General features: G+C 35.3%; 1 protein-coding gene and 2 long non-coding RNA genes across 3 annotated transcripts in view; 2 read left to right on the top strand and 1 right to left on the bottom strand.

The window, feature by feature from the left end:
* LOC123498689 overlaps nt 1–4655 on the top strand; it is a 19044-nt gene extending 14389 nt beyond the window's left edge. The window contains exon 3 of the long non-coding RNA XR_006672775.1: nt 791–4655. This is a non-coding gene — a long non-coding RNA (uncharacterized LOC123498689). The remainder of the gene's footprint in view (nt 1–790) is intronic.
* On the bottom strand, nt 4458–25944 carry LOC123498690. The gene is made up of 3 exons (XR_006672776.1): nt 25744–25944; nt 6064–6153; nt 4458–4596 (listed from the first exon to the last, which is right to left on the bottom strand). It is a non-coding gene; the product is annotated as an uncharacterized LOC123498690 (long non-coding RNA).
* Nucleotides 10436–23074, top strand: LOC123498688 (uncharacterized oxidoreductase MexAM1_META1p0182-like). The gene is made up of 6 exons (XM_045246040.1): nt 10436–10592; nt 14856–15024; nt 15207–15429; nt 20288–20443; nt 20796–20864; nt 22728–23074. Exons 1-6 carry the CDS (start codon nt 10562–10564, stop codon nt 22869–22871), a joined length of 792 nt encoding a protein of 263 aa, XP_045101975.1. The 5' UTR covers nt 10436–10561; the 3' UTR covers nt 22872–23074.

Raw genomic sequence — 25944 nt, 5'->3', positions numbered from 1 at the left:
AGCCTTCTTTTTGACCTCTGACCTGAGCTGTGAACGTCTCAGAAAACTGGTACGGCAACTCTGCCACATGTGTTATTTATGTATAATTATTGCTTTTATTAGAAAGTCCAGTACATTTATAACACTAGAATCTTATCTGAATCTAAGAAAGTTTTTTTTACGGTAGATAAAATGCATTAAGAATTGGAATTTTTTATGCAAGAGGGAGACCTGCCAAGGGCAACGAAACATTAAAAAAAAGGGCTGCTGAAACTGCAGGTTACCTTAAGATTTTAAAGGAATTAGCCTAAAAATAGGGAAGCAGGCAGTGAGTTCCAGAGTTTACCAGTGAAAGGTATAAATGATTGAGAGTACTGGTTAACTCTTGCTTTAGAGAGTTGAACAGAATAAGGATGAGAGGAAGAAGAAACCTTGTGCAGTGAGTCCGCTAGAGAAGGGGAGGCATGCAGTTAGCAAGATCCGTAGAGCAGTTAGCATGAAAATAGCAATAAAAGATAGAGCTGCAACATTCCAGCAGTGAGAAAGAGGCTGAAGACAGTCAATCAGAGGAGGGGAGTTAAGGAGACGAAAAGCTTTTGATTCCACCCTATCTAATAAAACTGTCTGAGTGGAACCCCCAAAACGGCTAATAGTACTCCATACAAGGACGGATAAGGCAGAGTTAGCATTTGGAGGGGCAAGAAAAATTGGCGGAAATGTAGATATGTACAGTAATACGTTTAATGCAAATTATCTTGCAGAGTGGTTACAAATTATCTTAGAGTTGTTACTTTCAAAATGTTGTTTGCAGGTGTGGCTGAAGCTGTAACCTGAATATGGATACAAATGAAGAGACTGTCCATTAGCTATCCTGATATTCGGAGATAGTCAAGTACCCTTGTGTTCTGAGATAATTCATCACCCTGATGTTCCAAGGCCGTCCAGCACCCAGATGTTCATTAATCCATCACCCTGATGTTCCAAGGTTGTCCAGCACCCAGATGTTCATGCTAGATGTTCATGCTACTCAACCACATGTGTGACATCTTGATCTTTCCTCAAGCAAGGAAGTCATCAAGAGATTTAATATCCTTTGTGGGTTCAATAACAGTGATCAAGTTGTCTTAAATTTTAAATCTGCATAGTGCTTTATTGAGGGTTTTTTTGTTTGTTTTAAGTAGAATTCAGTGTTAAGTACACTTAAAAATTATCTATAATAATGGTAACTGCAGTTAAAGGACTATCTATGCATGCTTATCTGGAACCATGTATAGACATCAAAAGCTTTATTTGTCAGAGGGATCTCCAAGACATATTTGTATTCATTTGTAAAGTGTTGTGGTGTGCATACTGTCTTCAGTAATCTTATAGGTGTGTGTGGCATGGGAGATGATTGTGGTAAGATTTACCTCATGCAAGAAAAAACTAAAAATAAACTGTAATGTCTCCAGTCAGCTGACAGTTAGTCCACCAGGTTCAAAGTCATTGTATGTGTGGCAAGATTTATTTCACACAAGAAAAGAAAGAATAAATGGCAGGGCCTCCAGTCAGTTGACAGTTAGTGCATCAAGTTCATCAAAGCCATTTTGTAAAGATGGTTATCAGAAATATATGCAAGATGCTATGTTCTCTCCGATATATTAAGGAGTTTGGAGCAGATTGAATTGTTTATGGGTTATGGAATAAAAGGAAGAAGGATAGAATGCCAAGGGAGGAATGATGATTTGATGTGATGCACCCAGTGCACAAAAGGTAATTCTTAGATGAAACTGCTAACACTTGTGGCATTTTGTTTACCATATGGAATATGGATAGATATAAATATGCCATAGTGACAGCTGCATGAGGGTGGAGTTGCACAAATTAAGTTCATTCATTAGTATCATCATCATCAAGCACACACTGCCTGATGCTCAACAAAACACTGCAAAATTGCTGACAGATCAGTACATTAATGTATGCGGGCATTAATTCTTGAGAAGTTATCTTGATGTCTTGTTTGTTGTAATTGCAGCTATTTCTCTAAGGAAAGAGCTCACAACTGAGACCATTTATGCACCACACACTGGAACAGCAAGGTCACAACCCCTTGGGTTAAATCCCATACCTACTTGCTGCTAGGTGAACAGGGTTACACATTAAGAGGCTTGACCCTTTTTTTTTTTTTTTTTGCCTCGCCACTCCCAGGAATCATATCCAGTCCTTGGTTGTGAACCTAGTGTGCTAACCACTACACTATACAGTGTGCAGCAGTGGTGGAGCAAGTCTGCTGTGGGTTTAGTCAGGCGTGCTCTACGTCTGACCTTTGTACACTGGAGCTGTAGATCCTTTCTGTAGGCATGAATACAGAGGTTTGAGGGAATGCTTACAAGTTTGCATAATTCAAGGTTTAATATGTACAGCAGAGCTGCAGCACAGCAAATCCACCCCATTCCCATGAATCTTAACATTTCCTTTATGGCAATGAGAAGTAATTTATTTCCCCATTTATCATCCTTGTTCCAAGGACACTCCCATTTATCTGATGAAATAGTTACTAACAAAATTACTAACAAAATTAATGTTTATTTGCTTGTGATGTAACATAACCTAGTTTTGTACTCATTTGTATCTATAGATAGCAAAACTTTTAACTGGAAACCAGGTAATGTGCAAGGTGAGACCAGAACAGAAGTGGAATACTGAATTGAGATTGCAAGCCAGATTGTACCAATGCAAAGTGTTTGAAAAGGATAAAATAATATCACCTAAGAAAGTAGCTGAAACATTATACCATGTTGTAATCTTCTAGACTAGTAGTATAGATGTAGAAAAAAATCACTAACAATTGCTAGAAGACTTTTATATTCTAGGACTTAAATCTGCTTGTGTCCCACCAGATAGGAGAAGAGATACTAATAATACAATGGTGTAAATCCTCCCCAAACACTGTTTAGTGTACATCTGGTAGGAGGGAATATGGAGCAGGAGAATTCACTAGTTATCCTTGAGTCATGCAGTGGGAGGGTTTGTAAGTTTTTGGCTCTCTCATCCTGCCCCTTCTCTCCCTCTGCACCCAGTTGCCTTCTTGTTTTGCCACTGGCCTAGTGACAAGGCAAGAAAAGGAAAATATGGGTTTTCATCCATAATGTAAGCCTGTACAAAGCAGAGAAACCTATACAAGATCTAGCTAGAATTGATGTGAGTGAAAGAATTACAGTGATGGACCAAACAATTTTGTGATTGTGGAAATGTGGCAACATCACAACACTAAAATCTAGAAAGCCTTTGTTTCAAAAGTGGCAAGTAGGCATTCATTTGCCTCCTTGTAAATTCAAAAGGTTTGGGTTCCAGGATGACTTTGGTGCTGTGGTGTTGCTGTCTTCACAAACAATCACCCCAACAATTTGGGTATATCCTTTGTAGGTTTCTCTGCTTCGTACAGGTCTATTATTAAAAAAAAATTATACTTTGCGCATGCATACATTTTGAAAGTTAAATCATCTTTCAATAGAACCTCAAACTCTCATCAGCTTTTATACTAAGAAAATATAATCTAGGTGTCCAAATTCCTTTCATGCCTTCCAATATGAACCCACTGCATGTGAGGGGTAGAGGGTAGCAGGAAGCTTAGTGGGTCAGAATACGTTATCTATTGAGTGACTATACTAAAAGTGAGTGTCACTCTTCTTGATTCTGACTTGCTAGGCATCCTGCTTCCCTCTACTATCCCAGCAAATAACATGCAGTGTGTCTGTACGCTTAGTGATCTATTATTCTACCCTAATCAGTGCAGTGTCAAACCTGTGCTGCTTCCCAAGAGGGTCCTGCCAAAGAGATCCAGTCATTGCCTTTATATTCACAGCATGTTTATGATATGAACACATTTGCCTATAACATTTATATGATGAGAACCAAGCCTCTCTGGCAGGACACCAACAGGAAACAAGTCCAACAAAACAATCTGGAAGATGTTCACTGGAAAAGCAGATAAGCAGCTTTTACTTAGTTCTAAGTAATATGAAAGTCTCGTCCTTGTTCTTTCCTCTTCTTTACACAAGTATTCATAACTTGTTAATTGTTTACCTGGAGTATATTCATCTCAGCAATCTGTAAAAAAAGACAAATGAATACTACTAGCATCTAAAAAAATTTTCAATTAAAATTTCTTCAATATTCATAAACCCTCTTCAGTGTGTTCAATCATATGACAACTTTCTTGTATACACATTGTGAAAACTAATACTATTCATTGAAATTGTAACAATACATACTTTTGAAAAATATTAATATAATAAATACTTTGAAAAATATTAATATATTAATAAATGAAAAATAATATATTAATTACTGTTTCAAAGAATGAATTCAATGGCTGTTTTGAATTTATAGGAGAAAAGTTATAAAAACAATACGCTGTTGTTAGTAAAGTAATGAAAAGATAGTACAGTATCGTTACAAAATATTTTTAAAACAAGACAAACAAAATAGGTGATGGGTAAGAATATGTAAACCAAAAATCAGTTTGGATGGAGACTGTCCACTGTTGTCGAGGCAGAACTTGGGTGACACTGGTAGTTGTCTTTGCAGCGTCCCCTCTCAGCTGGAGTGTCAGACCGAAAATTTCGCTTCCCCTTTCTGTAAAGCAAGTAAAGAACATTAAAAACCGTATAAAACACACGCAGAGAGAGAGAGGGGGAGGGGAGGAGTGGGAAGAGGGATAGAGAGAAAGGGGAGGAGAGGGAAGAGGGGGGGGCGCGGAAGGAAGGACGGGAAAAAGAGAGTGAATGAGTTAAGGAGTGGTAGAGGGATAGAGAGAAAGGGGAGGAGAGGGAAGAGGGGGGGCGCGGAAGTAAGGACAGGGGAAAGAGAGAGAGAGTGAATGAGTTAAGTGTAAGTACAAAATAAAAAAGTACTCAAAAAAGTATATGTGAAGGTGCATGAATCTATCAAGGCAGACTACATTGGCAGTTTTATGGTCCCCGATACTGTAAAGAACACCTGAAACTAAGATAATGATTTAATTTCACTGGCATCATTTGTGGTGGACTACAAAACTTACCTAAAATAGCCACTCATGTATACTCCTAATCATAATTATACATATTGACAAAGCAATCTTGGAAGTCATAGCTCAGAAACTTATCTTCACACTATTTAAAAAGCAAACTATACCACCTTTTACTCTATATCACGCACTGCCAAGTCACTGCCACATCTTTCCAACGTCCCTGTATTACGACGATGACGACAACCACCATCACTACCACAGACCTGCCTGCATCACCACACCCACGATAGTCCTGCCCTCACCAATACACCCTCTCTTATAATGCCCTAATCGCTACACCCTTCCTCAACCTCACCAAACACTCTCCCTAAGCGCTCTATCCTCACCATCACACCCTTCTTTCCTAGTCTCCCATCTCCCCAACCGCCCTCCACACAGAGACGGGAGGGAGGGGAATGCAATGTAATACTTCCATTAGTCACCAAGGATATTTTTTTCCTCATAGTATGTTAAAATGTATGTTTAAATGTCCATAACTAATTTTAAGCACTTCATACACCTGCAACATTCACGCCATCACCGTCATTATACTTAAAACAATAAATTCTGGGTAATCCTTTTGACTAGTCTTTGGGGGCTTCATTTTCTTTTTATTTATGTATTTTTCCTAAGCTTTATGCAGCCCTAGCCGAATACTTCTTACATATAAAAAGAAAGAAAACTACCACTCCCCCTTGCAACGTCACAGTCACCCCCATGAACATGATTGTCTACTTACAGTATGAAACTAGCATTAACCAGCCAACTAGCATTCTTGCCGGGACAGCCCGAAGCAAACTTACCATCATTCTATTAACACTTTTACACGCACATTTACAACACGATGTTTCCTACGAATATTTGCCCACCTTCTTCATTTGTACACACTCCGAAATCTGCGTTTTATGTAACATTTACTTTCACTATTCGCTTCAGTAAATATAAGAATAGTTATGCCTTGGAAAATAAAAGGAAAAGAGATACATGCTAACCAATAATATATATGAATAAAAGCTTGGTAAGAGATAAACAGAAGACAACAGAAGGGCACTTACTGAGAAGATCGGGAAAGTAGGTTTTCCAAGGTAAGCGACGTCAAACACGGTACGCCAAAGCTCATGTAACCAGCAAAGTATTTTACACACCTAGAAAATATGTACAAGCTGTAATGACACTCCAATCGTTAGGCCATCCAAATTTTATCTAATAATTACAAAGATGGTTATCATAACTAGTAGACTATTCAAGTTACTTAAAACAGTGGTCCCCAATCTTTTGGCACTCGAGACTCTTTACCTAAAAGTTTGAACATATACATATTATATATACATATATATACTATATATACATATACATACTATATATACATATATATACTATATATACATATATATATATATATATATATATATATATATATATATATATATATATATATATATATATATATACATATATATATATATATATATACATATACATATATATATATATATATATATACATATACATATATATATATATATATATACATATATATATACATATACATATATATATACATATATATATATATATATATATACATATATATATATATATATATATATACATATATATATATATATATATATATATATATATATATATATATATATATATATATATATATATATATATATATATATATATATATATATATATATATATATATATATATATATATATATATATATATATATATATATATATATATATATATATATATATATATATATATATATATATATATATATATATATATATATATATATATATATATATATATATATATATATATATACATATATATATATATATATATATATATATATATATATATATATATATATATATACATATATATATATATATATATATATATATATATATATATATATATATATATATATATATATATATATATATATATATATATATATATATATATATATATATATATATATATATATATATATATATATATATATATATATATATATATATATATATATATATATATATATATATATATATATATATATATATATATATATATATATATATATATATATATATATATATATATATATATATATATATATATATATATATATATATATATATATATATATATATATATATATATATATATATATATATATATATATATATATATATATATATATATATATATATATATATATATATATATATATATATATATATATATATATATATATATATATATATATATATATATATATATATATATATATATATATATATATATATATATATATATATATATATATATATATATATATATATATATATATATATATATATATATATATATATATATATATATATATATATATATATATATATATATATATATATATATATATATATATATATATATATATATATATATATATATATATATATATATATATATATATATATATATATATATATATATATATATATATATATATATATATATATATATATATATATATACATATATATATATATATATATATATATATATATATATATATATATATATATATATATATATATATATATATATATATATATATATATATATATATATATATATATATATATATATATATATATATATATATATATATATATATATATATATATATATATATATATATATATATATATATATATATATATATATATATATATATATATATATATATATATATATATATATATATATATATATATATATATATATATATATATATATATATATATATATATATATATATATATATATATATATATATATATATATATATATATATATATATATATATATATATATATATATATATATATATATATATATATATATATATATATATATATATATATATATATATATATATATATATATATATATATATATATATATATATATATATATATATATATATATATATATATATATATATATATATATATATATATATATATATATATATATATATATATATATATATATATATATATATATATATATATATATATATATATATATATATATATATATATATATATATATATATATATATATATATATATATATATATATATATATATATATATATATATATATATATATATATATATATATATATATATATATATATATATATATATATATATATATATATATATATATATATATATATATATATATATATATATATATATATATATATATATATATATATATATATATATATATATATATATATATATATATACATATATATATATATATATATATATATATATATATATATATATATATATATATATATATATATATATACATGAAATATATGTATACATATATATATATATATATATATATATATATATATATATATATATATATATATATATATATATATATATATATATATATATATATATATATATATATATATATATATATATATATATATATATATATATATATATATATATATATATATATATATATATATATATATATATATATATATATATATATATATATATATATATATATATATATATATATATATATATATATATATATATATATATATATATATATATATATATATATATATATATATATATATATATATATATATATATATATATATATATATATATATATATATATATATATATATATATATATATATATATATATATATATATATATATATATATATATATATATATATATATATATATATATATATATATATATAACTCAATGTCAAGCACAATTTTACATACAAAAGCGTGAAGCTGTGCTGCGTCTTGATCTTTGTTAATAATAGTCTGTTTTCATGAAGAGTTGCGATTCGTGGTTCAGTGGTCACGTAGTGATGACCAAGAATTACAGTGCAATCTCTTCAGTCCTCGCTCACGTCGGCGGGCTATTATTCTGCCTCTAATAGTATTACAAATCGCCTTTACTGTTAGGTACGAATTCAGCCAGCTTCGTTCGGATTATAAGAGTGTGTGTTTCACTGTTTGATCTGCTGCAGTCTCTGACGAGACAGCCAGACGTTACCCTACGGAACGAGCTCAGAGCTCATTATTTCCGATCTTCGGATAGGCCTGAGACCAGGCACACACCACACACCGGGACAACAAGGTCACAACTCCTCGATTTACATCCCGTACCTACTCACTGCTAGGTGAACAGGGGCTACACGTGAAAGGAGACACACCCAAATATCTCCACCCAGCCGGGGAATCGAACCCGGTCCTCTGGCTTGTGAAGCCAGCGCTCTAACCACTGAGCTATATACTATGTGTGTGTTGTGTGTGTGTGTGTGTGTGTCTCTCTCTCATATATATATATATATATATATATATATATATATATATATATATATATATATATATAAAGTGGCCTAACACCTATACCAGGGTGGTGATGGGGGAAAAAATGAAAGAAAATGAAGTAGGGGCGCGGCTGCGGTTGTCTAGTAATGAGGCTTATCCGTGTCCCTGTGAACACCTCCAGCATTACCAAGCTTAAACGTCTATGAAGAAAATAACATTAGGTTCCTTCCACTATTGTATCCTAGTATGAAGCATGATAACAGCCTAATCTCAAGACATTAGAAGTTACTCTGTGACAGTGACGAGAAAATTTTTAATCCGGTCAGCAACAGGAGGCACGTCATGGCACGTTAAGTCCATGTGGTGTGATTGTACGAGTTTTGTTTTGTTGAGGCACAAAATGCTTCGAATATGTATGTATATGTATATATATATATATATATATATATATATATATATATATATATATATATATATATATATATACATACATACATATATATATATATATATATATATATATATATATATATATATATATATATATATATATATATATATATATATATATATATATATATATATATATATATATATATATATATATATATATATATACATATATATATATATATATATATATATATATATATATATATATATATATATATATATATATATATATATATATATATATATATATATATATATATATATATATATATATATATATATATATATATATATATATATATATATATATATATATATATATATATATATATATATATATATATATATATATATATATATATATATATGAGAGATAATCTTTTCACTAAGAATTCAATTCAAATTCTATATTCAATAGTTGAGGTAGAGGTGGGTGTGGATTGTGTTGCTTTGACATTGAAGACACAACAATGACTTTTTTGTAGCAGCATTGATTATCCCTGGAGTGGGTGCGCCAGCGTGTGTGAGGCGAGGGGCGAGGGGCGAGCGGGTGGGATGGTGGGATGGCTCTCCCATAACGGTATCCACATAAGAGTTGTGGAGTCGGTTAGTGAATAGTGTGTGAGCATCCTCCAGCACGGAAAGACCTACAGACACACTATGGCGAGTCAGAGCAGCCAGGACGGCGAGAGTAAGTATTATTTTGATAATTGTTTGCCGTCCCGAGTGTTAGCCCCTTCAGTACTGGAAAGTATTTGCATCATGATTTTTTTGGTGCGATTAGACGATTTTATTTATATTTTATGGAGGGCAGATGATTCATAGCCATAGTCTTCACTATTTTAATCCCTACATAAATTTCTGAAGCTTTATAATATCGCCAAATAGTAAGCATAATATATATTAAAACGCGTCATGGTACTAAAAGGCTTAAGATGAAGATAGATAAGGTTATCAGTGGTGGTGGACGGTGACTGCTCAGTGTCGAGTGTAGGCGACACTGGCAGTGATAGTAGAAGGCTGGACATCGGAGAGAGAGAGAGAGAGAGAGAGAGAGAGAGAGAGACGGACTGACTTGTTAAGAACTCGTTAATTTTTATTAAACACACACACACACACATTCATACGTATTCATTCGTTGCTGGGCTAGGTCCCAATGATTATATGAAGTAATGTTATAGGAAGTCACTCCTGATGCTTAACAACTGAGAACGAAATAGTCTATTGTAATTCTTGCTTATGATGCAGTGTGGTGCAGAGGAGAAGAGAAGGCCTTGACAGGGTGAAGTGACACAACGTGTTTGTGTTGAGGGATCATGGGGGAGGTGGTGGTGTACGATACACTTGCGTGACATTCTTTTCTTCTCTCTTCTTCTCTATCTTCTCTTCACCTAGAAAATTTCCTTCTTTTTCTGTACAAATCTTTACATTTTGGCGCCATGGGTTAATAACTGTGCAAATCTATTCCATTTTCTCACTTTATCCTTTATTTGTCTCATTCCATCACGTCCTCTCTTCCCTTGCCACGTGTGGAAGGAAACACACACACACACACACACACACACACACTTATTATCATAGGCTCAACTTTTTCTTTATTAACTTCTGCAACATTCGCGATCTTAGATCTAATTTTCAATCTGTAGAACACCACCTCTCCTCTATTAAACCTCATCTTTTCCTCACCGAAACACAGTTGTCTGAGGCAACCAACAGTAGCCCTTTTTCTGTTATCTCCTTCTTTCTTTATCGTCGTTTTTGCTCCAAAGTTGGATGTTGCGTCTGTGTGCAACAACCTAACTTGCTCTCGTGCCCATGCTCTTGAATCTTCTGAGTTTTCTATCATCTGGCTTAGACTCAATAGTCATTCTCTAAATTTATCTGTGATGTCTATCTCTCACCTAACTCCTCTGACTATAGTAAATTCTTTGACTATTTAACTTCCAAAGTGGAGCACATTCTGTCCCTCTAACCTTTTGCAGAGATCTCCATCCTTGGAGATTTCAATGTTCACCATCAGCTTTGGCTTTCCTCTCCCTTCACTGACCATCCTGGTGAACTAGCCTTCAACTCTGCTATCTTCCATGACCTAGAGCAACTGGTGCAACATCCTACTCGTATTCCTGACCATTTTGGAGATACACTCAACATTCTTGATCTTTCCTTACCTCTAATCCTTTTGCTTATGCTGTTGCCATACCTTCTCCATTGGGCTCCTCCGATCACAATCTCATTTCTGTATCTTATCCTATTTCTCCAATTCCTCCTCAGGATCCCCCAAAATGGAGGTGCCTCTGACGGTTTGCCTCTGCCAGTTGGGGGGACCTGAGGAGGTATTATACTGATTTTCCTTGGAATGATTACTGTTTCTGTGTCAGAGACCCATCTCTGTGTGCTGAACGCATAACAGAGGTGATAGTGTCTGGCATGGAGGCGTACATTCCTCATTCTTTTCTCAACCTAAACCTTCTAAACCTTGGTTTAACACAGCCTGTTCTCGTGCTATACATGATAGAGAGGTTGCCCACAAAAGGTACTTGAGCCTTCCATCTCCTGAATCTCATGCACTTTATATTTCTGCCGGAATCATGCCAAGTCTGTTCTTCAACTTGCCAAACACTCTTTCATAAATAGAAAATGTCAGAAACTTTCAAACTCCAACTCCCTCGTGACTTCTGGCATCTGGCCAAAACATCTCCAACAACTTTACTTCTTCATCTTTCCTCCTTTATTTCATCCTGGTGGCACCACTGCCGTCTCATCTATCTCTAAAGCTGAACTCTTCTCTCAAACCTTTGCTAACAACTCCACCTTGGATGATTCTGGGCTTGTTCCTCCCTCTCCTCCTCCCTCTGACTATTTCATACCTATGATTAAAGTTCTTCAAAATGAAGGCTTATGGACCTGATGGGATCCCTCCTATTGTTCTCAAAAACTGTGCTTCCGTGCTTGCACCTTGCCTGGCCAAACTCTTTCAACTATGTCTATCGACTTCTACCTTTCCTTCTTGCTGGAAGTTTGCCTACACTCAGCCTGTTCCTAAAAAGGGTGACCGTTCTAATCCCTCAAACTACCATCCTATAGCTTTAATCTCTTGCTTGTCTAAAGTTTTTAATCTATCCTCAATAGGAAGATTCTTAAACATCTGTCACTTCACAATCTTCTATCTGATCGCCAGTATGGCTTCCGTCAAGGTCGCTCTACTGGTGATCTTCTAGCTTTCCTTACTGAGTCTTGGTCATACTCTTTTAGAGATTTCGGTGAAACTTTTGCTGTCGTTAGACAGCTTTTGATAGAGTCTGGCACAAAGCTTTGATTTCAAAACTGCCCTCCTACGGTTTCTATCCTTCTCTCTGCAACTTTATCTCAAGTTTCCTTTCCGACCGTTCTATTGCAGCCGTGGTAGACGGCCACTGTTCTTCTCCTAAATCTATTAACAGTGGTGTTCCTCAGGGTTCTGTCCTGTCACCCACTCTCTTTCTATTATTCATTAATGACCTTCTTAACCAAACTTCTTGCCCTATCCACTCCTACGCTGATGATACCACCTACATCTTTCCACGTCCTTTCAGAGACGACCAACCCTTCAGGAAGTCAACAGATCACGCAGGGACGCCACAGAATGCCTGACTTCTGATCTTTCTAAGATTTCTGATTGGGGCAGAGAAAACTTAGTAGTTTTCAATGCCTCAAAACTCAATTCCTCCATCTATCAACTCGACACAACCTTCCAGACAACTATCCCTCTTCTTCAATGACACTCAACTGTCTCCCTCTTCCACACTGAATATCCTCGGTCTGTCCTTTACTCATAATCTTAACTGGAAACTTCACATCTCATCTCTTGCTAAAACAGCTTCTATGAAGTTAGGCGTCTCCGCCAGTTTTTCTCGCCTCTCCAACTGCTAACTCTGTACAAGGGCCTTATCCGTCCTTGTATGGAGTACTCTTCACATGGGGGGTATCCACTCACAAAGCTTTATTATATAGGGTGGAATCAAAAGCTTTTCGTCTCATCAACTCCCCTCCTCTGACTGACTGTCTTCAGCCTCTTTCTCACCGCCAAAATGTTGAATCTCTTTCTATCTTTTATCGCTATTTTTATGTCAACTTCTCTACTGGTCTTGCTAACAGCATGTCTCCCCTCCTCCTGCGGCCTCACTGCACAAGGCTTTTTTCTTCCTCTCATCCCTATTCTGTCCAACCCTCTAATACAAGAGTTAACCAGTACTCTCAATCATTTATACCTTTCACTGGTAAACTCTGGAACTCCCTACCTGCTTCTGTATTTCCATCTTCCTACGACTTAACTTCTTTTAAGAGAGAGGTGTTGAGACATTTGTCCCTTGCTTTTGGATGACTCTTTTGACCTCTTAGGCAACCTGCAGTTTCAGTGGGCCTTTTTTCTAACATTTTGTTGCCCTTGAGAGCATTCCCTCTTGCATAAGAAAAAAATAAATAAATAAAAAAAAGCAAGGCAGCGGGAGGAGGGGAGGCATGCAGTTAGCAAGATCAGAACAGTTAATGTTAAAAATAGCAACAGAAGACAGCAAGAGATGCAACACTGTGGCAATGAGAGTGGCTTAAGATAATCAGTAATAGGAGATGATAAGATGAAATGCTTTTGATTCCATCCTGTCAAAAAGAGCAGTATGCTAGAATCTCTTAATTCGTGTGAACCATAACCCATACATGGATGGATAAGGCCCCTCTACAGAGTTAGCAGAGGGTGAGTGAGAAAAACTGGCAGAAATTACTCAGAATATCCAACTTCATAGAAACTTTTTAGCTAGAGATACGTGATGGTTCTAGTTGAGGTTATATTATATAATTCATGGGAGACAGTTAAATAAAAGGCTCCTTTTTCTCATTAATGACTGCTAGGTAATGTCCATGTTATATTTATATCAAATTAAGTCATTCCTTATTTTCATCTTATTATTTTGTGTTCCAGGGCAGGACATCTGCCAGTGGGCCTTGGGACATGTGGCTGTGGTGACAGGTGCAGGGCAGCGAGTGGGTAAGGCCATTGCTGCCAGCCTCCACAAGAGAGGTTACACAGTTGCCATCCACTACAATGAATCAAAGGATGAAGCCATTTCATTCATGGCAGAATTAAACAGGTTTGCATATTCCTGAAATTTCTGCTATTAATTTCATAATGGAGTTATGTACATGCTAAAATTCATGCCTGACATCAAATTTGAAGGTTTGTTTGATGCTAAACTTATGTATGACATCAGGCTTTGTGGTCTGTGTATGTCAGACTTATGCTCTACATAAAACTTTTTGGTCTGCCTGACAGCATCCGCAAGAACAGCGCCTACGCCTTCCATGCAGACCTGTCACGCAATGTGAGGGAGAGAGCTGGTCACCTGTTGGCTGAGGTGGTAGAGAAGTGGGGAAGACTTGACCTCCTAGTGAACAGTGCTGCCATCTACTATGCAACACCAATTGCCGAGACAACAGAGGAGCAATGGGATAAGCTGCTGGATCTCAATGCAAAAGCTCCATATTTCATGACCCAGGTACTATGAAAAATTGCTGCAATATTTCTTTTTGCAAGTTCAAGAAGTGCACACTGATGTACTACAAAAAAGTTTCACTATCTTTCTTCCTCTCCTCTCCGTTCCTTTCTATAAATAATCTACACAACTTATGTATCATTAAAAGTTCATGTCCATAACAACTTCATCTTCCAAATTTCCTATCTACCATTTCTTTCTTTCCTATTGTATGGAAGACAATCTTGCCATTCACTATATGGCCAAGTTATATAAAAAAAAAAAAAAAGTACCACCAGCAAGCAAGAGGCATTTCACCTTTGCAGGATGTAGAGCATTTGTGCTGGAAAGGACTTTATCTGGGTGGTTAGGAATGGCTGTGGCTCCAACTCAAGAAAGAGTGGAAAACACACTTTCCCCTAGGTCCATATCTTAAATAATAATATGCAAGTCACCTTACAATACAGTCTCAACACATAGGCGGGCACAAGAGCGACCATACACTGACACTATCACAGTCAGTCAGTCTCACATGCACACTGCTCACAAGGACTCAATTCCCCTTCCCTTTCTCTTATTCATACATCTTGTCTTGTCACAGTCTCAATACTCACTACTGGTACTTAGTGTCACAGAGTACATCAAACCCTGCCTACCAAGTCATCACCTCTGTCAGGCAATATCTAATTACACCTATAATAGCTTGCAAGACACAAGTCATACTGACAATGTTAATTGGTATGTACTTACAAATTACTTGTACACCCACAAAATTATAATTAGATGTTATCATACAACAATTATTCTATGGTTATCTAACCCTCACATATACACAGATACCCTGGTGACCCCAGGATCTCAGAGTTCACTCAATAGGCATATGTCAGTTCTCCTTCCATTAGCACTGAAGATAATGGTATCAGTCTCTTAACAAGGAGCAATATAATGTTAATAGCAGGTTTACTCACACATGTACAGGTTGAATCTCCCAAATCTGGCAACTTGGCTCACTTTCCTGGTACAGTGGAACCACACGTGCTTTGGGGTCTGAGGGGTCTTCAAGTGCAAGGGGTTCAAATCCTGTCCACGGTCCAAGTGTAGGTAGGGCTTCCTCACTTAGGGCAACGGTTTCCTAGCGGGTGGGCTTTCAGATAGGAGGTACCCCAAAAAAGTATCCCCTTTAGCCCATAAATTCCCACAAAAAGCCCACATGGTATAAAAAAAACTATGTGGTATAAAAATTGCTGCCAGTCCTGCGGCTTGCCCGATTACGGAAAATTCTGGATTACAGGTGGTCCTTAAGTAAGCACCTTAAAACACCCTGCATAGTCTTAGTCAGCCTGCATTATAACTGTAACATTGTTTTAATATGATATATGTTAGCTGTACAAGTCAATATGCAGGCTACAGGATACAGAAAAAACACATGCGTTGCCACATCATAGTTATGTCCAGGCAAACTTACAATATTTCGGGAAATTTACATCATTCCTGTAAATTAAAATTATGCCGAATCATAGGAATTGCCAGATTACGGAATTCCATACTTGGAAGGTCCAACCTGCACACACATAAGCAATCACATGTGCGACTGATACAGGATAACCTATATGGGCCCTGGTGGCCCTTTGTTATCCTATTATTTATGTTATGTTATGTTATGTTATGATGCTACATACATAACATGCTCATGTGCTCCCCTTTAGGGCTACGATATAAATGCACTTGTAACTATATTTCTTACACACCTTAAATGTCAATTAAATTACATTAGACTGAGTAACGTGACTAGTGATCTGTCTCTGCACTTCCACTAACTAGCTATATCCCTTCAAGGAAAAATTCAGTCAGGTATGAAGATGATTTGCATCCAGACTGTCAATAAGATTTTGTGCAAATCATTAAAATGCTCAAGAGAATGTCTTCTTTGCTGCTGTGTGTATTTACCTATTTATCTAGTGGTATTTACCTAGTTATAGTTTTACAGGGCCTGGACTTTATGCTCGTGTGGCCCAGTTCCATATCTACACTTATCCAATCTTTCCTTAAAGCTGTGTACACTCATTGCAGACATTACTTCTTCATTCAAACTGTTCCACGTCTCAACACATCTTCACGGGAAACTATACTTTTTAATATCTCTTAGACATCTTCCCTTCCTCAGCTTCTTACTATGCGATCTTGTGCTTCAACTGGCATATTCTTCTCTCAGGATCAGATACTCATTGTCCACTTGGTCCATTCCGTTGATCAATTTATAAACTTGTATGAGATCCCTCTCTCCCTTCTCTGTTCCAATGTTGGAAGATCCATAGCCTTTAGTCTCTCCTCATATGTCATCCCTTCAAGTTCTGGGACCATTCTTGTAGCCATTTTTTGTAGTCTCTCCAGCTTCCTTATGTGTTTCTTTTGTGAGGGGTCCACACTACTCCTGCATATTCCAATCTGGGTCTTATTATAGTACTTATCAGTTTCTTCATCATTTCTTTGTCCATGTAGTGAAATGCTATTCCAATATTCCTTAGCAAATTATATGTCTCTGAAAATTCTATCAATATGGCTTATCGGTTGATTATTTTCTTCCATCGTCACTCCCAAATCCTTTTCCTTTTTTACTTTCTCCAGTTCTACTCCATCTCCCATCTTATAGATTCCCACTGGTTGTCTTTCACTCTTTCCCAATTCCATGACATGGCTTTTGTCCACATTGAATTCCACTTGTTACTCCATTCCCAGATCTTATTTAGGTCTTCTTGCAGTATTTCACAATTCTGTTTTTGCTTTATAACTCTGCACAGTTCCGCATTGTCCGCAAACAGATTTATGTAGCTGTTCACTCCATCTGGCATGTCGTTTATATAAATGAGATAAAGTATTGACACCAATACTGACCCCCTGCGGCACTCCGCTTTCTACTGCTCTCCACTTGGACTTCATATCTCTGACTACCGTCCTTATTTCTCTCCCCCTCAAATAATTTTCCATCCATCTCAATGTGCTTCCTTTTAAACCACCCTTCTCTAATTTCCACAGTAACCTTGCATGTAGCACTTTATCAAATGCCTTTTTAAATCCAAGTAAATACAATCAACCCATCCCTCTCTCTCTTGTACCCTATCAACTATTCTAGAGTAGAAACTCGGTAAATTTGTTACACACGACCAACCTTTTCTAAAGCCAAATTGGCTATTTGATAATAATTTGTTGTCTTCAAGGAACTCGATCCATTGTTTCTTTATTACTCTCTCACACATCTTGCATATTACACTAGTTAGTGATACTGGTCTGTAATTTAGAGGTTCTTCCTTCCTTCCGCTCTTATATATGGGAACCACCTCAGCTCTTTTCCATTCTACTGGTACTGTTCCATTTTCTATTGAGCATTTTATGATGTTGTATATAGGACTTGCTAGTTCTTCCCTACATTCTTTCAGTATTCTGCCTGAGACTTCATCCGGTCCCATTGCCTTTTCTTCATCCAGTTCCTTCATTAACTCTTTTATTTCAAGCTTGGTTACTTTAATCTCTTCCATATAGATGGTCTCTCTATTACCCTGTGGTCTTTCAAATTTGGATTCCTTAGTAAAGACCTCCTGGAACTTATTATTTAACAGTTCTGCCATACTTTTGGGTCTTCCACCATCCCATTTTCTCCTTTTAACCTTTCTATTGTTTCTTTTTGTCTTATTTTTCCATTTATGAATCTGTAGAACAATTTTGGTTGCTCCTTGCATTTTTCGACTATGTCCTTTTCATAGATCCTCTCCTCTTCCTTCCTCACTTTAACATATTCATTTCTTGCTATCTTGAAGTTTACCTTATTTACTGCATTTCTATTTCTCCTCCACCTTTTCCATGCTCCATCTCTTTTCTCCTTTGCCCTGGCACACTTTGCGTTAAACCAATCTTTCTTTCCTTCTTCCTTAGGTCTATATTTCGGAACATATTCCCTGACTCGTTTTGTACATTTCCAAAAATAAGTTATATTTCTCTTGCACCCCCTCAGAGTTTTCCATCTCCTCCCAGTTAGCATATTTGAAATAGTTCTTGAGATTCTCAATATCAGCCTTTCTGTAATTTAATTGGTCTTCTTTGTATGATTCATCTCTATCTTCTTTTCCCTTTTCTATATCCATTTCTAATATTACATGATCACTCTTTCCCAATGGGCACTTATATCTTATATCATCATTCATTTGTATACCCCTTGTAAAAACCAGGTCTAACCTCGCTGGGTGTGTGTGTAATTCACCTCGGTCTCCTGCTGGTCACCCAGCCAGTCTTCCCCATCGGTCTATGAGCTCAGAGCTCATAGACCGATCTTCGGGTAGGACTGAGACACACTCCACACACCGGGAAAGCGAGGTCACAACCCCTCGAGTTATATCCCGTACCTATTTACTGCTAGGTGAACAGGGGCTACACATTAAGAGGCTTGTGTGTGTTTGTTTCACTGTTTGATCTGCTGCAGTCTCTGACGAGACAGCCAGACGATACCCTACGGAACGAGCTCAGAGCTCATTATTTCCGATCTTCGGATAGGCCTGAGACCAGGCACACACCACACACCGGGACAACAAGGTCACAACTCCTCGATTTACAACCCATACCTACTCACTGCTAGGTGAACAGGGGCTACACATGAAAGGAGACACACCCAAATATCTCCACCCGGCCAGGGAATCGAACCCCGGTCCTCTGGCTTGTGAAGCCAGCGCTCTAACCACTGAGCTACCGGGTGTGTGTGTGTGTGTGTGTGTGTGTGTGTGTGTGTGTGTGTGTGTGTGTGTGTGTGTGTGTGTGTGTGTGTGTGTGTGTGTGTGTGTGTGTGTGTGTGTGTGTGTGTGTGTGTGTGACTCAAAGCCTTTCTTGTTCCATTCAGGCAGCTGCTCCATACTTGAAGGAGACCCACGGTTCTGTGGTCAATGTGGCAGATATCCTGGGTGAGCGTCCTAATGCACCATTCAATGTGTACTGCATCACCAAGGCCACCCTCATCATGATCACCAAGAGCTTAGCCCTTGAGCTTGCACCCGAAGTAAGATTTACTTATATCTCTTTTTTCTCACATAATCATTATGTTTTTAACTTAGTATTAAACAGCACAAAGTATTTCTACTCAAGGTTTATGATCAGATCTTGTAATTTTTTTTACACCAAGTACTAATTCATCTCTGTGAGCACTTAATCAAGAATCTATAAGAACCTATCAACACTTCTAAGCACTTTCCACTGTGAGAAAATCTGTATAGAAAAAATAATCTCATCAGGCAAGATGGAGGTGGTGGACTTTTTTTTTTTTCCTCTGCAGAGTTAAACACAGGTCACACAGCCATTAGCTCAATAGGTAACAATCTAACTTCTGAGAGTTACAGCCACCTCCTCCACAGGTCCGTGTCAACTATATCAATCCAGGAGCATCTATGTTTCCCGAGACCTACGATGAAAACCTCAAGCAGGTAAGGAAATTTTGGCTGTAAAGCACACATGCATGTACACGCATGCACACATATGCACACACACGCGCGCACACACACACTGCCAACTTTACAAGATAGAAGAGAATGCGAGGACCTAATAACAATGTATAAGATAGTAAATGATATTGAAAAAATAGACAAAGAAGACTTGGTGCTGTTGACGAAAGAAGATGGAAGGACAAGAGGACATGAAAAGAAGATCAGGATGAGGCAGTATGCGAAGGATATTGGAAAATACAGTTTTCCACACAGAACGGTGGAAAAATGGAATGCACTGGATAAAGGGATTGTCACAGCACATAGTGTGCATAACTTTAAAGAAAAACTAAATAAATGCAGATATGGAGACAAGACACTATGAGCCCCGCTCGAACCCTGTACAATGTGTGTGTGTGTGTGCTTATCTAGTTGTTATATTTTACCTAGTTGTATTGTAAAGGATTCGACCAGGGCTCATAGTGTCCTGTCTTCGTATCTCCACTTATCTAATTTTTCTGTAAAGCTATGCAAAATATGTGCTGTAACAACTTCATCACTTTTCTACCATCCTATGTAGAAAACTGTGTTTTCCTATATCTTTAACACACTGCCTCTTCTTAATCTTCTTTGCATGTTCTCTTGTCCTTCCAACTTTATCTATCACCAGCACCAGGTCTTGCTGTCTATCTTCACAATGTCATTTACTGTTTTATACAATGTTATTTAGTCTCCTCTTTCTTTTCTATCTTGTAAGGTTGGCAGTCCCATTTCCTTCAGCCTTTCTTTACATGTTAGGTCCTTTAGTTCCGGCACAATATTTGTAACCATCTTCTGGATCCATTCTAATCTTCTTATATCCTTTTTCAAGCTCGGCGACCACACCACTGTTGCATATTCCAACTTTGGGCGTATCATGTTCCTCATAATTTTTTTCATCATATCTTTTTTCAAGTACTGAAATGCCACTCTAATATTAGTCAACATTTTATGCAATGATCCAAATATCTTACTTATATGTTTTCAGGGTTCAAATTTTCTTGTATAACCACTCCCAGATCTTTTTCCTCTTTAGTCTTTATTATTTGTTCCTCTCCAGTCTTTACCAGTCTTCTCTTATTTTTTCCTAATTCCATTATGTGACATTTCTTGACATTGTATTCTAACTTCTACTTCTTACTCCACTCATAAGTTTTGTTTATATCTTCCTGCAGCAGCAAACAGTCCTTTCAGGTCTTGATTACTCTAAGCAAATTTGCATCATCAGCAAACAAATTAATATAACTGGTCACTCCATTTTGTATTTTTTTTTTTTTTTTTTTTTTTTTTTTATGTTGAGGCCTATAGCACCTGTAAGCTCACCTGAAGAGTGTGTAGGAAGAGCTGTTCAGTTTCTGCCCATTAGTGGCACATGCAATTTTATTTATAGTGGTACCCATATTAGGACCCATACCCAAGCTCATCTTGGGTATAACCACCTAGAAACTGGGTATTATGGTGACATGTAGGTAACTTTAAACCACTCAACAAATGACAAAGTGTTTAAGGCGGTACGTGGTGGGATTCGAACCTACGCGTGGACGTCTGCCCAATCCCACGCTCACCGCCTTATCCACTACACCACCACCTCCCTATACATATACCTGAAAGATAATGGGGGATAACACTGACGTTTGTGGCACTCCACTTGTTACTTTACTCCAAAATGAGCATGTATCTCTGATCACAATTCTCATCTCTCTGTCCTTCAAGTAATCCCTTATCCAATCTAACATAATTCCTCACAGTCAAGCATGTGCACATGTGCATGAGTGTGTTTTGCACATTTGAGCACAATGATTAATATTTATTGGATGCTCTTTACAGAACTGGATCTCAAAAACTCCCCTCGGGAGGGCAAGGAATGGAGAGGAGGTGGGTGACACTGTGGCATTCTTGGCCTCACCCTCAGCTGCCTTCATGACTGGAGCTGGCATATCTCCCTCTGGTGGTCGCACTGTTGCTCTGTAAACATTAATACACTGCCTCCACATTCCATAGCTGTCAAAGCTACAGAAATTATGTCTATTTGTCTTCCAACCATTGCAGTGCAGAAAATTATAATTACAAATTTGTTTTCCTTGGTCAACAGTATGTAATCATGGAATAATAAACTGAAGAAAGTATTACAATGTAATGCCTTAAATAAAATACTATGGTTCTGAGTGTCATGACATAATCTTTTAATTTGAATATTGCACCTGGCAAATGATGATCCTATATAGTACATGCAAAAGACATAGTAGGCCACAGCATCTTCATGAAAAATAAGGAAATAAACAAATTATGCATATTGAATCTCTCATTCACACCACAACAATGTTACATCTCTCACACTGTTACCGTTTTTTTTCTGAGCTTGCTAACTCTGTGCCTTCTTGCACATGTTATACTTTCTCCCCTACTCTATACCAAGACAACGTAGAAACTAAATTGGTTAGCCTATTATTTTTTTTTTTTAGGAATGGCAGTGAGCAGGGTTATGTTTCATTAGTTTTTATGCCCATGGCCATCATCCACCAGCAAGCCTTTCACTGCAGCATCCTCAATAGTGCAGTGATAACAACTACTACTGTTTCCTGGGTGGTCACTCAAAGTATCCAGAGTTCTTGCCCTTGGCAAGTATACTACAGGCAGCAGCAAGTCATCTAACACAGGCTCAGGCATTAATTTCATGCTAGAAGAGGAAACCAGCAGTCCTACAACAATATATGGCAACCATGGCCACCCAACACTTATGAATCCTCAACAGATCCATACTGGTCTGCAATCTTCCATTCCTGGCAGTGTTCCTTGGAGAAAAAATCAAGCTCAACACAAAGGGTTATGTGTTCAGTGTTATATTCAAGCCAACAGCCTACATAAATGCAGTACTATTGTAGGTGTGTGTACACACAAATATCTATCAGATAATGTATATAGTATATGAAAAATGTGCAAATCTTAGTCACCCAAAAATTTGGATGATATTTTGAAGAAAATCAATATACATATAATAACCATAGGAGATCCATAATTCATGTGTTAATATCAGGTTATCAGTTAACCAACGACTTTTTTTTAATTATCAATTCATCGGTATTGCCAACACTATTGGTTCCAAACTAGCAATAATCAATAAATTCAGCTTTTTGTTCCATTTTAACACATGGCTGAGCCACTCTTCCTATGCTGGTTTGTTTTTGCTGGCAGATCCAAAAGTCAAGTTAATGTTCATAAAACTTTTCTACCACTATGTGCAGTAACTAGAGCATAGCAGGCTCTAGTGGGTGTAATAAGGTATCTTATCTGTTATGGTAAGTTCTGGTGACATACAGGTATTCTAACTTCGGTTATTGAATGGCATGCGAGTCCATAACACTAAAACACAGTTAAAAGTCAAATGTCACACAATACCCAAAAATACACCTAAAAGTTACCAAAACACAAACAAAACTAGCCATGACATGGAGATACATCAAAACCAGACCACAACACCCCAAACCATCCCAAAACACATCCAAAAAATCCTACGCACTCAAACATACCCAAAAACACTATTAAACATACAAAATTCTTGAATATCTGGAAAGGCATAAGTCTGATAATAGGTTATAAAGAATGCATCAATAGTTGCATTTTGATGTCTAGAACATGAAAGAAGCACTTCTGACTGTTGGAAATCTTTAAGAAAAATTCTCTATACTTTGGAAAGAAAATCCTTAAATTTTTCTATAAATGCAGAGAATTTTGTGTTCTATGCATATAGCTACAACAATTGAGGCAACATACCGTAACTAAATCTAACTTTAAGCTAACACATAACCTAACTTAATGCATGGATTTTCGTGTTCAAGGCAAAAACTTATTCATCACCATTAAAAATACACGAGTAATTTGCGAGGTAAAGTGTACAGAATTAAAGCGTCTTAGAAAACATATACTTCCCTTTTTTTTTACTCTGTCAGTGTGATTCTTACCTGGTGGGCCTCCTGCCTTTAATTAGATAACGAAAGGAAGCATGAAGCCATACCCTGATGATGTACCAGCATTTAGTTAAAAGTATTTTCAGGATGAATTTACTAAATGAAATAAATAACTGGAATGTTTATCATTAACAGTAATGTATACTTCAAGGTAACTCGCAAGTTTAATCAATATAATCAACAATGCATCCCCAAATGAGCTTCATGTAAATGTTTAAAAGTATTAATATCATCACAAGAAACAAGGTCTGAAGGATTATTTCACAGATTGACACAGTATCTCATGGAGAAAAATCTCCATCTGACCTCAATCTTTGACTTAGTATGGGTAATGCATTCATTTAATTACTATGGCCTTACAAAAGCCGTCCCCACATAAAAAAAAAAACATCACAGACAAGTTGTATAGTAAGTACTCTATCACCTTGCATGGTTGTTTCAATGATTAGAAAGGATGTGCCATTCTTGACTTTTTCCCAAGTTGAGTCTTCAAACGTTTGTGGTAATTTAATTGAGGAGAGCCCTTAAACCCTCTAATATATTAAAAATATGATGGCTTTCTCAATACCTCAAAGATTAACCTGAAACAGACCCACAACATCACACATCTCAAAATACCCTCAAACACACAAAACCACCTCATAATACACTCAAAATAGGTAAAACTTATCGAACACACGAAAAACAAGCAAAAAAAAAAAAAAAAAAAAAATGCCCCAAATACATCCCAAAAAACACTTAGAACACTATAGACTTTAGATCCATAAGTCAAAATACTCTAACGATAACAAATGCACTCAAAACACCCATAATAAGCCAGAAAACTTTAAAATAAGCCAAATATTACAAGAAGCAGCAAGGGGACAAGGAAAACTTACCACTCTCACAAAGAAACCGTCCCGCGCGCTCGCCTCGATTTCCGACTCCCTCTTCGTAGCTCCCCCACCGGCACTGTCCCCAAGAAACCGTCCCGCGTGCTCGCCTCAATTCCCGGCTCCCACTTCACAGCTCCTCCACCCAGCTGATTTGACGTCATATATATGAAGCCACGCTATTGGTCAGAGAGAGAGAGAGAGAGA

Source organism: Portunus trituberculatus, chromosome 48 (assembly GCF_017591435.1).
Source record: "Portunus trituberculatus isolate SZX2019 chromosome 48, ASM1759143v1, whole genome shotgun sequence".
Classification (NCBI taxonomy): domain Eukaryota; kingdom Metazoa; phylum Arthropoda; class Malacostraca; order Decapoda; family Portunidae; genus Portunus; species Portunus trituberculatus.
The sequence above is the reverse complement of the archived record's forward strand: the minus strand, read 5'-3'. Positions and strand labels throughout refer to the sequence as shown.

Bases quoted from the DNA above. Each gene is read 5' to 3' on its own strand.
- LOC123498688 (XM_045246040.1), top strand. From the start codon at position 10,562: ATGGCGAGTCAGAGCAGCCAGGACGGCGAGA. The intron at 20,444-20,795 runs GTAAGATTTACT...CCTCCTCCACAG, and splicing joins CCCTTGAGCTTGCACCCGAA to GTCCGTGTCAACTATATCAA. The intron at 20,865-22,727 runs GTAAGGAAATTT...TGCTCTTTACAG, and splicing joins ACGATGAAAACCTCAAGCAG to AACTGGATCTCAAAAACTCC.